We start from the raw sequence: 16,214 nt of genomic DNA, 5'->3' as shown, positions 1-16,214 counted from the left end.
TAAAAGGGTCTTTAGCAGTTTCCAGATGCAGCTTGAATTTCCAGGAGAGATTGAAAAAATGCCAGGATTCAAAGCATCCTTGGGAAACACTGTAAAACCTTTCTCTTTTTCTCTCCCATAAACATGAATACACCTTTGCAGGAATAGCACCTACAATCTCAGCACCCAGCTCCGTGTGTGCCCAGCTGTCTCCAGCACAAATAAGTATGAGAAAAAAGAAAATCAACCCCCTGAAACATAAATATCTACTCATCCTAGGCAGATTTTTTGCCCCACAAAGGGAGAATGAAGGATAGCACAAGGCCTGTGACTGACTATACTCGGACATGCTCATGGCAGATAATTTAGCAGCTAGACAGCCCAGTGTAAGGGGGTAATTAGAGATGAAAAGCCAGCACAGCACACTTGGTGCCAGCTGCCCTGTCAGTCGCTGGCATTACTCACCCTGTTGGCAAATGCAAAGCAAACAGGATGTAGCCAGAGGGCACGAGCAGCCTGGCAGTGCCTGGGTGCAACAAGATCAAGCTCTGCAGCAGCATGGCTCTGCTGGCAAGGCTGAGGGCCCTGCCTTTTCCCATGGAGAATGGCAGGAGCTACCTGCTGTAGCTATTTTGATATGTGCCTGTGCTTGCAGCTCTACTTTGCTCCACACTTTGCTTTTAAATGCACAGTTTGGCTTCTCCTGCTGCTCATGGTCGAGCTGGGGGTCTCAGTGTGCCCTGCCAGCATGGTCCTGTGCTCATGCCACAGCTTGGCCATGAAACAATGGAGCTGCACCAGCTGCCAGCTGCTTTTGGCATCAGTGAGAACATGGGGTGGTTGGGGTGCCTGGTGATCCAGCCTGGAGCTGGGGCATGGCTTTAACTCCTACTAGAAAATGGTGCCTTCCACCCAGTTTAACTTGTGGTTTTATGAGTGTGCTGTTCCTAACTGCATGCCCTGCTGCTGAGACTGCCACAAAAAGGTTCCTGTGAAAAGGCTGAACAGTAAACAAAACAGAAGAGGACCTTGAACATATTGTAAACAGCTCCTGCTTGTTACATAGGTGCACACATACACCACACACTCCTGGCTAAGGATGACTTTCTGATTTATTTTTTTGTAATGGATAGATTGCAGCTGCTATCTCACATGAGTCAAATCTAACCAGTATAGATAAAATTTCAAAACTGACCTGGAAAGTCCTTCAAAGACATTTAAGCGGAAATTAAAATATCAAGATAATTTAAAAACTTATTGAATTCATTCCTATTAAAATGTCAGATCATCAAAAAATACACAATAGCAACTGGGCTTTGTAAGCAATGGATAGATACAGATGGAGTCAGAATGCACAAGCATCTAAGCTAAAGTGAAATACTAAGCTAACTTTGTTTTCTGTGCTATCTGGCCTCATCACAGGTATTAGCTGGTCTCACTGCAGATACTGTCTGGCTTACCATATTGATGTAAGTTTAAATGTAAGCTAATGTTTGAAAAGAATGAGAAGTAAATATAGAAAAGAAACAACAAATTTGCAGAGGGTGTATTTAGTTCTCAAAATGTGTCTTGTGTTTTCATATTTTCATTTTTGCTGCCACCAACAAAATGTTCTTCAAACTCTCAGATACCTCCCTTTCCTAAATTACCATTCATCAATAAATTTCTCGTATCTTTTTAGGCAAGGTCCAAACACAAACCAATGTTACAGAATCTCTTCACACACATTTAAAAGCATACACATCTGCATGGAAACAGAAGATGACTAAACCTGTACTGGTCTTCTTCTGGTGGTTTTATTGGTGTCTTAACTCTTTGATGCCACTTCTGGTAGAGTTTCTTGCAAGCCCTTTGTCCATTGAGTGGTTAGGGCTAGACATGTTGCACTAGCCTGAATCACATCTGTGGCCAGAGACATCCTCCAGAAATCCTTCCTCACAGGACTGTCCCAGCTGTAAGGGTAGAGGCAGCACCAGACCCAGGACATACATGATCAGGAAGGGAAGGTGACCAGAATGAGTCAGAGAGTGCCATGGGCTACACCAGGGGTTCTTTGGTACTTTTGCCATCATGATGCCAAAGTGAGAAGGACATGGGAGAAGAATTGCAAACAGAAATTGTCTCAGACATGGGGATACTTGGGATTACTGTGGGGATGTGTGCACCCCTTTTCTGTGCCCAGAGCCTGTAGCCTCACCCTCCAAATTCAGTTTGCTCCTTGCCAAAACCAGACAAAGAATCAGCGGGGACCCAATCAATCATCCAGAGGCTGCTCAGCATTAAAAATCCAAAATCTCATCTGAAACTCAGCAGCACCTCAGAAACCCTCAAAGGATTAAGCATCCCAATACTCCAGCTGAGAGCAAGGCAAAATGCCCCACCAAGGAGCATTCATGGTTCCAAAGAGCAACAGCTTGGATTTCCTGAAAGCCCAAGTACTGTATAATAGATTATGCTGCATTGCTGGAATAAGGGAAGGTGGGTGAAAATAGAATAGGATGGGTACCCCAAGAATCTACTGTGCCACCATTAATTTGGCATGCAGAGCTAGTAAGCAAACCACTGAACAGCTGTGCACCAACATATTAATATTAATCTGCATGTGAACTCTAAGGAAAGAGGTTGTATATAATTAAAAAACTGTTGCAGCAATGAAGGCTTGTGATCTCTCATGCTATGGCAAGGAGAGCTGCAAAAGAGCCAAGTTGGAGATGATGCAAATCAAGCCAGCTGGTGTTTATCTGGATAGAGGCAGAGTATGGCGTGACACTCCTGGTATTGATTGCTTGTAAAGGTGCCATGCACCTGGGCAAAAGGAAACAAATGGTCTGGCTGAAAAGCTTAAAAAATAACAGAATAGCACAATTCTGATGTCTATGTGAAGGCAAGTGCAGGACCAGCACAGAGGTCTTTAGGCTTGGGCTCCAGCCTGACTCAGTGAGTGCTGTCCAGATGGGCCAGGAGGAACATATTCCCCATCATAAGGGATTCTTAACTTATCAAACTGCTTTGTAGTTTCCTTTCCTCAGGGTTTATCACAACCAGGCTCCATCAGCTGCTCCCTCCCAAACACAGATCCCTCTGTGGATCCCACATGCCCTCTGCTCACCCAGCACGCTGTTCAGTAGCCCAGCCTGCAATGCACACTTTGCAAACTGTGTGCCCCTGCTTCTGCAGGGCTGGGGACTCAGTGGGATCATGTCACCTGCATGGCCATGGGATGCAATGGCCTGGCTGACCCTGCTTCTGTATCAGAAGCAGCTACCCAGTCTCCAATTTTTGGGAGTAAGCTTTGGAAAAGGCAGCAGGTTTCCTAAATCTGACACTGCTCAAGTCTCAACCCCACTCAGCCAGGCAGAGTGTGGGGTGCAGACCCTCTAAGGAAGAAGCCAAAGAGCAGAATGGACAGAGAGCAGAGGGAAACAGAGTCTTTAACAGCTTGCTTCTCAGTGCAACCATTTAGTTAGTACTTTCTTTTCCATATTCCTTTTTCACTTAAGTTTAATGAAAAGTCAGACCTAAGTGATTAAAAAACTCAGGCTGATGTATTTGTTTTCTTAGAATATCATTACAATGACTACCATCCAAAACAGCTCTGCTTTAAAATGTCTCTCCAACCCAGCTTTATGCCTCTGTAGAAAATATCTTCTTTCTTTTACATAATTCCAACATGACAGCAAACATTTTTATGTATTGGAAACAACAATACAAGCAATACTAACAAGCCCTTTCTTGCAGTCCATAGGTAGACATGCATTTTTTTTTAGTTATGAAGAAATACTACGAAGCTAGAAATACAAGAAAGATAGAACATGAAGGGGTAATACAAGGAGAAGTGGCAGCAGGTGAAAAACAGCCAACAGACTGTCTACACTGGGCAAAATTAATGCCTGTAAGAGCTGTAGGAGGGCCACTTGCAAGACTGGTCTGCCATACAAATACCCTGTCATGCCACGAAGCAGCTGGGAGACGGGGAGAAAGCAGCCCAGCAGCTCTGCTGGGACGCAGGGTAGTCTGGGGAAATGATGTACCTGGCCTTCAGGACTTCTCCAGCATCTCAGCACCTTTCTGAAGGCAGAATGTGATCCCTGTGCACTGACAGGGGAAAGAGCACATATTTTCTTCCCTTTTCATTCACCTCACCTTACAGTTAGCTGTAAGGCGCGCCCACTAGGGTCATTATGGAGCATCACTAAGTACACAAACACATTTCCCAGTATGTCTCACTCACTCCTTTAAGCATTCACACGGCTCCTGACTCATTTAAGCAGCAAGGCCTTCTTATAACATTTTTCATTTTGTCATGGGTTCTTTATATCCCAGTTCACTTTCACACTGCTCCCCTTCTTAGCTTGACAGCCCTGTCGCAATGTCAGTCATTAGAGGGCACAATGCAAACACTGTTACAAAAGTTGCCTTCTGTAAGATAAACGAGGGGCTGATTTCTCTATACAAAGACAGTTGCTAGGGCATGCTTCCTTCCAGAGCCTTTTGTTGCCAAATTATAACCTTCCAGTGCTTCCTTTCAGATTGCAAATACATAGGGCTTTTTCTTTAGTTGAATCCTATAAAATCCTTTCCCCCATATTTATCATGTTGACAAAGACTGCTGCAATGGGGGGAAAATCCTTTCAGTCACCTGTTATGACTTGATTTATATTGTAAGAACTCACCCACTATATGGAGTCCAACACAAATGCACACTAAAAGAAAATCAATGTCCCAAAGACCTGATAGCATAAACAGTCTAAATAGCTGGGAGGGGCAACTGCTTTTAATAGAATTTCCTTTTTGGAACTTCTAAAACTGTATTTTTTCTCTCTCTTGCTCTTTTTTTTTTTTTTTTTTTTTTTCTTTAACTTTCGGGGAAAATGGGCATGATACTAGCCTAAGGGAAAATGGCAGCATTCACACTGAGTCTCTAACCATAGCTTTTAAACTGTGTTGTGCTCAAACTGCTGTGCCAGTGTTAGAATCAATGCCTACTGGGGGCTGTCAGCACATGGGGAGGTATTCTTTTACCAAAGCACCAGACAACAAAATTTATGCATGAGAAAATTCTCATATCCTATCTTGTTCTTGTGAAAGAATACAAAGCTTGTTGTCCAGGGTGTGGGAGCTCTGTGGTGAGGTTTTTTTAATTCCTTGTACAATAGGCTTCTGTCAGCACTGCTTTGGAAGACCTTGAGCATCTTTTGATGTCAGTAGCATGATAACAATTTATAACAGCCACTGGGTTGGCCACATGGGAAGCAGGAGGGAATATTCACCCTGCCTAACTACACAGAAGTGCTTTAGCCGAGTATCTTAGTCCACCCAGGATCCCAACCTCCATAATTATGGAAGAAGTTTGGAGAGATCGGTTGGCTAACCCGCAGAAATTCACATTCAGGGAGGGCCAAGGAGTCTCTGAGATGGATGAACTCCAGCTCTCACCTTGAGACAGAGCTGCACAGCCCAGGTGAGCTATCACTTTGTAGTCCTAAATTGCAAGATCCTCCTTATCTCCAGGCTTGCACAACACTTGTCTCTCTTCTTACAAGCCACTTGCCATAGCTGCAAGCAGGCCAAGGGGATGCTTTAGCTGCTAAGAGGCCAAGAATGCAGTGCAATGGTAAAGGGTGAGAAGCTCCTGTGCCACAGATCAGAGGAGAAAACAGTTTTCTCATGGCCACTGAAAATCAGGAGTGATGTCCTATATATGTGAATTCATTTGTTTGCTCTCATTTGTGGTTTGCTGTGTAATACAGCTCACAAAGTGATCAACTGCTTAGCATGGTACGGTAGGAGGTCTGTTTGTCCATGCATATCTTTTCCTGTGTATGCATTGGGCTGTTGCTGATGAGATTTGGGTAGTGACCCTTTGAATAAATTTGGGAGAAGTAGGAAAGAGAGAAAGTATCTGTGTCACCTTGACAGTTGTCTGTTGCACACAAATGTACAAGGAACAGTCAGGGTCATACAGTTCCCATGAGGAGCAGCCCTTGCCATCCTAGGAAGGCAGCCAGGTCTTCTCTGTAGTCTTCCTGGAAATATACTTTCCACTAGAGCAGAAATTCCACCTGTATATTCAGAATTCACCTAAAGGCAGACATGGCATTTCTGACATTCAAACAAAACCAGAGTTTTCCTACACAAACACTATTCTCTTTTAGGAGAAGGGGTAGGTGGGGGAATTTCCAGGAGGAGAGGAGCATCATTGAGAGTTTTGCAGCTCGATGGTGATGGGGGCACAGAAAAAAATCTCTTATCAGATTCTGTGAAGTTGAACTTTGACCCAGACAGATTGCAGACAGAGATTTCCCCATCCCAGAAAATGAAGCTAGAGCTGCTTCTGCTAAGGCAGAAGGAGCCCCTCTTTGTTCATGAAGCCACTCTCTTTTCATCCCAACCCCACATCCCAAGGGCGTCCCAGGTAAGTATTATCTCATGGCCAAGCAGACTCATAACCTCACTTCAGCCATTCACAATATTTACTTTTAAAACTGTCACCTTCTCAACACACAATTGCCAAGATTTCAAGAAAAAAAAATACATCCAGTGGAAGGAATCCTGTGGCAGCAAGCAGAGCCCATGTCCAAAGCTGACTGTCCTGGCCCCTTGGGTCAGGATCCTGCACCAAACCTGCCAGAACTCACCCCAGCATTCTCACATTCCCACCCTGTTTTTGCAGATTGTCTCTGGGTGAGGTGGCTGGAATGCTTCTGCTCACTTTGTGAGAGAGATTTGGCTGAGACCTGGCAGCTGTGCCCAGTGCTGCTGGGATAGCCCAGCTTACTGCCCAGAGCAACCCAAGGGAAAAATAAATATATCACATCTGGGTCTTCTGCTGGCCAAGCAGGGGCTGAAACTAAGGCTGCAGTTAGGATTTTGCCTGTAGGCAAACAAATGAGAACAAATGGGAGTTAAGAAAACTTGCACATAGATTTTTTTGAAAAGTTGTTTGGTTTTTTTATTAAATTATCTTAAACATGCTTAAATTTTGATGTTAGCACTCTAACTTAGAGCATATTCTTCAGGAGTGCTCTTGTCCAAACAAGCATAAAACCAGAGCCAGATTGTATAATGTATTGTGAAATGATACTGTGCTTCCCTGCTTTTGTTGTCCTCAGTTTTACACTGATGGTTCTGATAAAATCCTTGGCAGATAGAGTTACATAAAGACTATACTGAAGTCTCCATCTTCCTCTTGAATGACTGGTCATAATTCTTCAGAATTATATTTTCTGTGAGTTTTTCAGCTATAATGTATAAAAATGCTCTCTCTCTGAAATCCTACTCTCTTTTCAGAAGTTTTCTAAACAGCCAAAGACATCACAACTTTTCCTCCCTTTTCTGTTAATTCACATGTGTGATGAATTCTTCCTGTCACCTTGGAAATAATTGTCGCTTCCAATCCTGATGCAATGCACTGGCAAACCCCAGGCTGGGTTGCATGAGGCAGGTGCCACTGAAGTCCCCCAATAGCAGTAGCCTCACGCCACAGGAGCCTGGCACAGACTAGACTCAGCCAAAACTGCCCCAGCTCTATGATGGAAAGAGTGGTATTGGGAGAGGAAAGCTCTCACCACGCCCTGACCCTCCCTGCAAACCGCGGGGCTCTGTCAGCCCTACACTGGCACATCCCCCACGGGACATGCAGGATGAGGTGTAAGCAAAACAAACACAGCACGAGGCAGCAAAATGAGTCAGCCTCACTGTAGGAACGTCACCTTTGGGACTCCTGCCACGTAAACATTTATAACCGGAGTTGAATTTCCCCCTCGGGGCCAGCGCAGGGGTTTGTTGCTATTTCTTGCTCTGTTTTCAGTGTGATTTTGGCACTTGCTTCCTTCCCACAGCACTGCCTGTTACCTGCACACTAGGGCTGCCATAGGCTGTAGCTGTACAGAAAGCCTATTTGGCTGCAGGCTCTGTTACAGCTCTCAGTGGTGCTCCAGGGCACGCTCCCATGCAATTGTATCCCACCAAAATAATCCTGAGCAAACAGCTCCTTTCAAAGACTTTCACTCAGGGGACATCTGCAGAAAGCAGAGCAGTGCTACTTGAAACAGTCTTATCAATCACAGGGCTGCATGCTTTCAAAGTGGTATATTTTCAAGATGTTGCAAGGCTAGCTCTATTAGAAGGGAAACATCCTGTCTGCTTCACGTCTGAGACTGTAATTTAAGTGAAATGAGAGCTCCCCAAAGAGCTGGACTCCTTACCTTGATTAACTGCCTTTTTTTTTTTTTTTATGATCTTTCTCTTTCTAACATTATTCAGTGCAGTATGTTTGGCTGCTCTGTCTTTCCCTACTTCTCCTCTGCCAACAAAGCCAGAGCTTTGAGAGCCAGGCATGGGTGCAGGCATGCCATGCCTCAGGCATTCAGTGTGTTGGCCACTGCTCTGCCCATCACCTGCCCTTATGCTTCCCTGGAGTTTCAGTCTTGGTGGGTCCTTAAGAATTTGAGATCAGAGCACTTGTGAAGGGAATCCCCTTGAAACCAGAGCACAGGGATTTTATCCAGAGAAAGGTATTGCAAAGTGCAATAGAAAGCCCATAAGGGAGAGTCAAAAACCATCTCTATCCCCTTGGTTCAAGACTCAACCCAATATCCTTGGATCATCCAGAAGCAATGGTAGTCACATGACACCTCATATCTTCAGAGAAGCTCTCCTCCTTCTTTGTTACCAAAGTGCCCTTCATTTTTTTATCCTTTTTGTGTTATTGCAAGTTAGCATTCAGGGAAATATGGGTGTCAGCAATTTAAGTATTTTTAAAGATTTACCTGAAATACACAAATTATGGTGGGGCACAGTTCAGCCCCACATGGAGACCACCTCCTTTGCAAAGACCATTTCTGCTCACCGTGCTTGGAATCCAGAGCATCACACACCAAATATCACACACTTGCACCTACCATGCTCTGTGCCATCCCTCACTGTTTTTAAAGCCCTGCTTTGCCGCAGGGCAGACGCTGTTGGGTTCTCGTACGTACCACTTGGAACACGCCGGCCGCCTTGAGGGGCCTGAAGCCGGCGACGGGCGCGCAGTGGTCGGCGTGGCCGTTGCAGAAGCAGCTGCCCTTGACGATGAAGTCGTAGATGGCGTAGTGCAGGGCTGCTGGGGGCTGTGGGGCCGGGCTGGGGGGCAGGCAGGGGCAGCCCTGCCGCTGCAGCAGCCGCACCCGCAGGTTGGTGATCCTCAGCTGCGCCTGGGCCTCGGCGCTGTACGGGTCCTCCGCGGAGTACGGCGGCGACAGCGCTCGGAAGATCACCTGGGCAGAGAAACACAGTGGGTGATGCAGACGGGGGGGTCAGCCAGCCCCAGCGTGGGCCACGGGGTGGAATGGGAATGGCAGCATCCTCTGGGAGCCTGCACCAGGCTCTCAGGATGCTCTTCACACTCTAAAGGGGTGGGAGCAGCAAATCCACCTCCAAATCAGTGCGCACGGGGTGACCCCCCCATGATCCCACACATTCCTCTCCACAAGAACTTGACAAGACACCATAAGGACCTGATGGGTGTCAAGTGACATTTTGACACAAATCAGAGGTGGGTGCCACTGCTATGTGGTGTGGCACATGATGCGCATTTGGTGGACTCTTCATCAACATTCCCTCTCCCAGAATGGGTGTATTTTTTAACAAATATAGTTCGTACTTCCAAATATTTGGTTCCTATCAGTTCCAGGCTGTTTCCTAGTGGCAAAGTGATTAGGTGTGGCAATTAGTGACAGCAAGCTGATAATCAAGAAAACTGAGATAAGAAAGAAAGCAAAGAGGGGGGCTTCCAAAGTTTAAACAAATACTTATCATTCATTCTTTATTTTAACTTCAGTCTGATTGAATAGGCAAATATTGGCTCAAGCTGAATATTGAGAGCACTAGATAAAAATAACCAATATTCTTGAAAAGGCTTATTTTAAAGTTTTTGGTCTATCTGCCTACAATCAGAAATCAGAAACAATATATACTTTATATGACTACCAGTGACATAAAACAACACATCTATGACACATATTAGTTACTGGTATATTCAACTTGCAGTGACACTTTCTGAATAATTTAGTAGTTTTTAACTGGGCAATTCCCAATGGCTCGATGAACTACAATAATTATAAACAACATTTGATCAAATCATTTGAGTGCTTTAGGGTGTGATGCAGCCTAATGACTCAATTCACCATTCCCAGCAGTGACTTAAAATCTCCTCAAACTACACTGCTGTCCCACTGAAACCATTCATGCCACCTGAAATGCCAGCCAGCCTCTTGATGGCAGCAAGAAGGTAACCATTGTTTCCTGTCTGGTGAGAGGCAGGGCACTACCTTGTTGCTGCCACTATCAGAGATCACAGCCTCCTACCCATAAATCCACTCCTTCCAAAGAAAGCGGCTGATATGCTTCAGCTGATGAAGGCTTCTCTTTTATTCGACCAGGATCCACAGATCCTGGAAATAATGACCACAGTGCTGCCAGCTGGCCTGCCCACAGGCTTTGCCTACCAGCTGCTGCCTCCATCAGCCCCACCACTGCTGGCACTGCTCCTGGCTGGGCCCTGGCTTTTCTCCAGAGCTGCCAGGATCCAGCCAGAGGAAGCTTTGTGTCAGCCTGGAAGGAGATTCAGCCCTTGTTTTGGAGCTGAATGGTGGCAGCATGCTTTTGCCTGCCCCGCCAGCCTGCCAAGAGCAGTTGTCACCAGTGTGCTGGAGCTGGGCACTGCATGCTAGCAAACACATCATGGCTGCAGTTCTGCCCTGCCCTCCTGCAAACACTCCCTCCCAAAGGTATCTGGGCATCTTCTGCCAGAAAGACACCAATAGGGGAGAAGGTTAATGGCAGAGGTGGTCTGAGGACAATGATGGTGAGCATGCTCCTTGTGCAGAAGTGTTGAGTCCAATGAGGGGTATTAATAAAGAATAATACACTTCAAAAGAGGTCTTTCCTCCCCTCTCTTTCAGGGGTATACAGAGTTTTTTCTTCTTTCCTAAAATAAAAATATCAACCAGATATCAATAGAAACCCAAGCGAACCCCAGCTATCAAGTCCTGCACCTCTACCTAAGGCTTGTTATTTACCTAAATTCAGATCAATGCCATTCTGATCACATTTTGCTTGCTAGTGGTTTTGTAAACATGAGACACTTCCAGATATGGAAAGAAAATTTCTTGGGAAAAATTCAAACTGGAAACATTGATTTTCTTTTAGTGGATCTAATAGAAAATACTGGGTCAAAAACCAGCATTTTGAATTTCTTGATATTAAATAAATTGTATCTGAGAATTCTCTGTCCTAATTCAGATGACAGCAGGGAAGAAACTATATAATGGGAACAATTTATGCTAGATGGAGCTAAAGACTTTCATGTTTTCAGCTTTCTTTGTTTATCTATCCCTGTTTACTGCATGTGACTGATGTTTGTGGTTCTGGTAAAGACAATCTCAGCAAGGAAATCAATAACCCCCAGTGCCTCTGCACTGACAGAGTTAAATCTTGTCTGTGTGGAATTCAGGGGGAGTTATGCTGCTGATTTCAATGGAGCCAGTATTCCTGCTCAGACCCTAAAATGCTACAAACATTTCTTTTTATGGCTGCATGAAAACAGTGATGCTAAACATGAGCTCTGTCTGTAATTCCCAGGGGCTGCAGGCTCTCAGCTGCTCCCCCCTGGCTGTCCTGTGTTGCTTGGCTGTGCCCAGCAGCCCTGGCCTGGGGAGCTACACTGTGCCCTGCAGCCATGTAACAGAGTGAGCCTGGTCTCAGTGCTGCCAGGACAGTAAACATCTCCATCCCTCCATCCCAGACCCCAGCAGCCCTGCTTTAACAGAATACTAACTGGTCATTATAACATGTAGAGCATCATACAAATAGCAATTTTCTGCTCTGACACAGCAGATTCAGCTGGGATTCTACAAGCCTTCAAGCCTGCATAATAAGGATAAGGATGTGTATCCCAGCAAGATTTCCCTGTTTAGTTGTTAACATCACTCATTTGTCCCAGCCGGTCTCAGGATTCTGCACGTCACTGGTCTTACACAGCTGTCATGGGTTTGCACCCCTGTGCTTTCCAGCAGCCCAGCCACACACACACATAGGCAGTGCCAGATTTCCTGCTTTTACCTCTTTTTGGGCTTTTCCATGCAATTGTCCCACCAATAGGACGGGCACAGGGCTTCAGCATCCTCTGTACTAATGAACCATGGTTTGCACAGCAGATCTGACTGGACTTTCACACCTCTGTTTCTGCTAGCAACTCCCAGCTACTGCAGTCAGAGGTCTCCTCAACCAAAATATTGTTTAGTTTTAGCAGTGTAGGGTCAGGGCACAGGAAAAATTGGAAAAGAACACTTTGTCAACAAGTGTGTGCATCTGATGATGTGATTTTACAAGCCCATTGTCTTCCTGGTGCCACTATTCAGCCAGTGGGTCCCCAGCCACTCTGCAGGCACCAAGCCTCACCTATAAGCACCCCAGGGTGACCAGACTTGTGTCTTTCCCACTCAAGTCCATCTCTGTGTATGAGGCCTTCTAACAAAACATCAAGACCCAGCATTAGGCAGAAAATGTGACTTCTTCAATAGTCAGCCCCATGGATGATAGCAAAGTGTGGGAAGCCCTGATCTTTACATCAGCAGCTCTGAAATGTATGCACTAATTAAAATATTATATTTTTTAAAACAAGTCAGAAGTAATACATTGAAGCATCCCAGCCTTTATGTGCTTTATATTCATATTATATCCTACCAGAAAGATGTTTTCATTCCCAGTGTTGCTAGCTCACAAAAAATCTTATGATATTTGGGATTCTTGTAAAATACAGTCCCAGGAACTGAATCTTTATCTCAGCTTCCATTTAAAATTAAGTATCTAGCAACAACTCATGTCACAAACCAGGAGGCAAATAGAACAGCTAAGAGACAAAATACCTAGTCCTTGGGGTAATATTCCTTCTGCAATATGTGGAATGATGCTGTTGGATCCCGTGTGCTATAAAAGCAACCTTTGCATGAAGCAACATCAATTGAGGAGTGATTGAAAAGTTGCACAGAGATTCTTTTTGGCGTGGTGGTGGTCTCTCTACACAGCCAAACAGGAGCTGTAGTCTGCAGTCTCTGAGTGAGGAATGTCACTGCTATGCCTCAAGAGGGGTGGGTTCACCTCATCCTCTAGTATGATGCATGTTGGTGGCAGGAGGGAGCCCACTCCACTCCCAGGGGAAGCCCATTCCACTCCAAGGGAGCAGGAGTGGATAAGCCATCCCACAGTACCCTGCATGAGCCATGGAGTAAAAATACTCTGCTCTTGAGCCAGAGCACTGCAGCTGTCTGCAGTTTGGTCACTTCATTACACAGACAGCCTCTAATAAATTTCCACAGGGTTTCGATTTCCTTATGGGCTGTCATGAGCAACTCTTGCTCTGTTATTTCACAAGTTCTAGTGGCAGAAGAAGCCTGAGCTCCTCACCATTCTGCAGATGCAGTAATGTAGCCCTGTATATAAATAAAGCAGCAGCCATGGATGTGGTGCACTCAAGTAACCACTTGCACTACAATGACCTTGATATATAAATACATGAAGTCCCTTTGCAAGAAGTACCCTAATATGTTTACATGGGAGAGGCAATGAGAGGACATCTTTATATTTGTAGTATCCCTTTGGGATACAAATGCCTGTGACACTGTAGAGGCATAGGTGATCCACAAAAAGTTTCCTCACAGACTTTCAGAAGCAGGCACAATTAGAGAGGTTTTGCACAGGGTCTTGCAGCTGCTGTGCCTGTGCTCTGGGTCTCTGCACCTGGCCAGAGGTGCCACACTCCAACAACTCAGAGCCCGGCCTCAGCCAGGAAGGCAACAGCAGATGGTTCATGAAAAGGCAACATCACTAAATTAGAGAGAACAAATGGATAGAAGACTCAAGAAGCATATACACATGGGAACAAGCCAACAAGCAGGAATATGGCAGGAAAAAAAGCAATAAACAAATATTAAAAACATAACCACGTTTTTACTTAGTTCTAAATGAAAACCATGGTGGTAATAATGTTGCATAATGTGACATGTGATTTCTTTCCAAAAGAGACTGATGAACTCTACCCTGTATTGTCTGACCTGGATGCATGAAAATGTATCTGTAAGTATTCTACAATAATGACATATCCTTATTAGTGATTCATGTAATTAGCTCAGGGGCATTAGATAAATTCAGTACTGATTTATTGATTTTTGTTGGTAGATTTAGCCCTTTCAATGCATTTTACAGGAACAATGAAAACATAGTATTAAGAAAAAGAATACAAAGTTCGTTGTCTTATCCAGATAGACAGCAAAAGCAATGAGGGAAGTGCACCACTTCACAAAAGGTTGTATGATGTCTAAGTAAGTGTTTAACAGAAAAGTTAAAGTTTGCATTAGGAGTCTGCTGTGACTCTTGGTATGTAGGCACTAAAGAAATGTGCTTAATGTGCCTGTATTCTGGGGCCCTGTGGAATCTCCACGTCACTGGAAGTGATCTGATTTATTTAGTGCCTGGACAAGGCTCTGAAAAGGCAGGCAGTAAATGCAGTGGTGGAGCTCTGCCAGCATGTCCAGGACCTCAGCCCTTTGCCTCCTGAAAAATTTCCCTTAAGCACAACAAGCAGCTGAGGTTAGGCACTACTTGCCTGGTGCTGGAGCTGAGGTGAAAGTAAGCCCTTGTCTCTGACACCCTGGCCCTGGGATTCCCAGCTGTGTGCCCAGCATTGCTCACATCTGCTCGTGCTCACAGGCCTTGGCTGTCACTCCAAACGATGGCACAAGCTGAGATGGTCCATGCTGCACCTGCTGCATGGCACAGCTCTGCCATCCCCAGCCACTGCCTGCCTGCACCCTGTCCCCTGAGCCTCCCTCCACAGCCAGCCCATCCCATCCACAGCCCAGGAACTCTCCTGCAGGCACTACCCAAAGGTGGCTTTCAGCCTTGGCTGGTCTTGTTCAGAGAAGCTTAGGAGGGAAATTTTTTTATGGCAATTAAGCGTTCCTGCTCAATAGGTAAAAGTTATAAGTAGTCAATTCTCTTGGTAAACATTATGAAAGCTCCCAGAGCGCAATAAGAGTGGTTTGTAGAAATGTGTAACTGAAAATATTAATAATGATGCAATATGTGTGCCAACTGCCAACCTGCCACACTGTCTGCTTTCAACTTCCACCCAAGGAATGTACTAGGAGCAATAAGCTCATCATCACCACAAAAGCCTGATTGATGGAGCTGGATGTCAATTTAAAATTGCAGAAATTTAAATTTAAATTGCAGAAATGCAATGCCAGTCAGGTGCTCCCCCTTCAAAGAGAGGGCTCTCAAACCTCTTTCCCACACCCCTGCTTTGTCACCTTCGGCACTGCAGAGGAGCCTTGGAGCTAAGACAGCTCTGTGCTTGTCCCTCTATGCCTTCCCAGGAAAGAGTAATTAAACTTCTCACACCATAACACGTGCAGGGAAGACAGAGGTGACACTGTCTTACTGTTCATATGAAGATGGCTTGACTTTCAAGGTCTGCTGAGCTATGCAGCAAGGCTCAAGCTGTAGCAATGAACACAATTTGTTACCTTTGGAGAACAGGGACAGTCCTACTTGCCCTGACACCTTTGGGGATCTTGTTATTTTTACAGTGGGAAGCCTCAGACACAGGAGCTCCCTGGTTTAGCAGGGCTCCCTCAGCAGGAGCAGCTCAGGCACACCAGACCTAGTGCTGGCAGCAGGCAGTAGATTCCCTGCCCTCGTGCCTTCTGAGAGAGACACGCTCTGTAGGCAGCTTCTTTTGTCTCTCACTTCCAGTATCGAGGGTGCAACTCTAAGCTAGCATTTACCCTCCTGGTCAGTATTTTAGTTTCTGGGATTTTCTGCATCAGTGTAATCAAAATCTGCCAGGCTCTCCTTGGCTCTTCCTGAAGGGGACATCTGTGTCTGCAGAGGAATATTTTGCTTGCAAAGTTAGTTCCCTACAGAAATGGGCCCCGCGCCATTGCACTGCATGTGTATCCATGTCCCTGCCCATCAGTCCACTATAAAAAACCTCTGAAACCACTGTTTAACTTCAACCACCTTTTGGAGATACACCTTAAAGGTGTTAAGCTCCTGAAAGTTTTAACAAAACAATCTCATTGCTTCACAAAAACAAATCAAAATCAGTAGTCCTGTTGGACTACTACCCTCTGTGAAGAAGACTGATAGAGCCACAATGCTGGTACCTTCTACTGGCAAAACAGAATTAT

At 45.2% G+C, this 16,214-nt stretch overlaps 1 protein-coding gene across 2 annotated transcripts in view; it reads right to left on the bottom strand.

The window, feature by feature from the left end:
• The window catches only part of NTN4 (netrin 4), a 46,747-nt gene that overhangs the window by 16,782 nt on the left and 13,751 nt on the right, over positions 1-16,214 (bottom strand). For both annotated transcript variants that reach the window (XM_056512632.1, XM_056512641.1), the window contains exon 3: positions 8,961-9,239. In XM_056512632.1, coding sequence (XP_056368607.1) covers positions 8,961-9,239 — 279 coding nt within the window. The remainder of the gene's footprint in view (positions 1-8,960; positions 9,240-16,214) is intronic.

This window comes from Oenanthe melanoleuca, chromosome 1A, assembly GCF_029582105.1.
Source record: "Oenanthe melanoleuca isolate GR-GAL-2019-014 chromosome 1A, OMel1.0, whole genome shotgun sequence".
Lineage (NCBI taxonomy): Eukaryota > Metazoa > Chordata > Aves > Passeriformes > Muscicapidae > Oenanthe > Oenanthe melanoleuca.
Note: the sequence above shows the minus strand (reverse complement) of the source record. Positions and strands in the feature narration are given on the sequence as shown.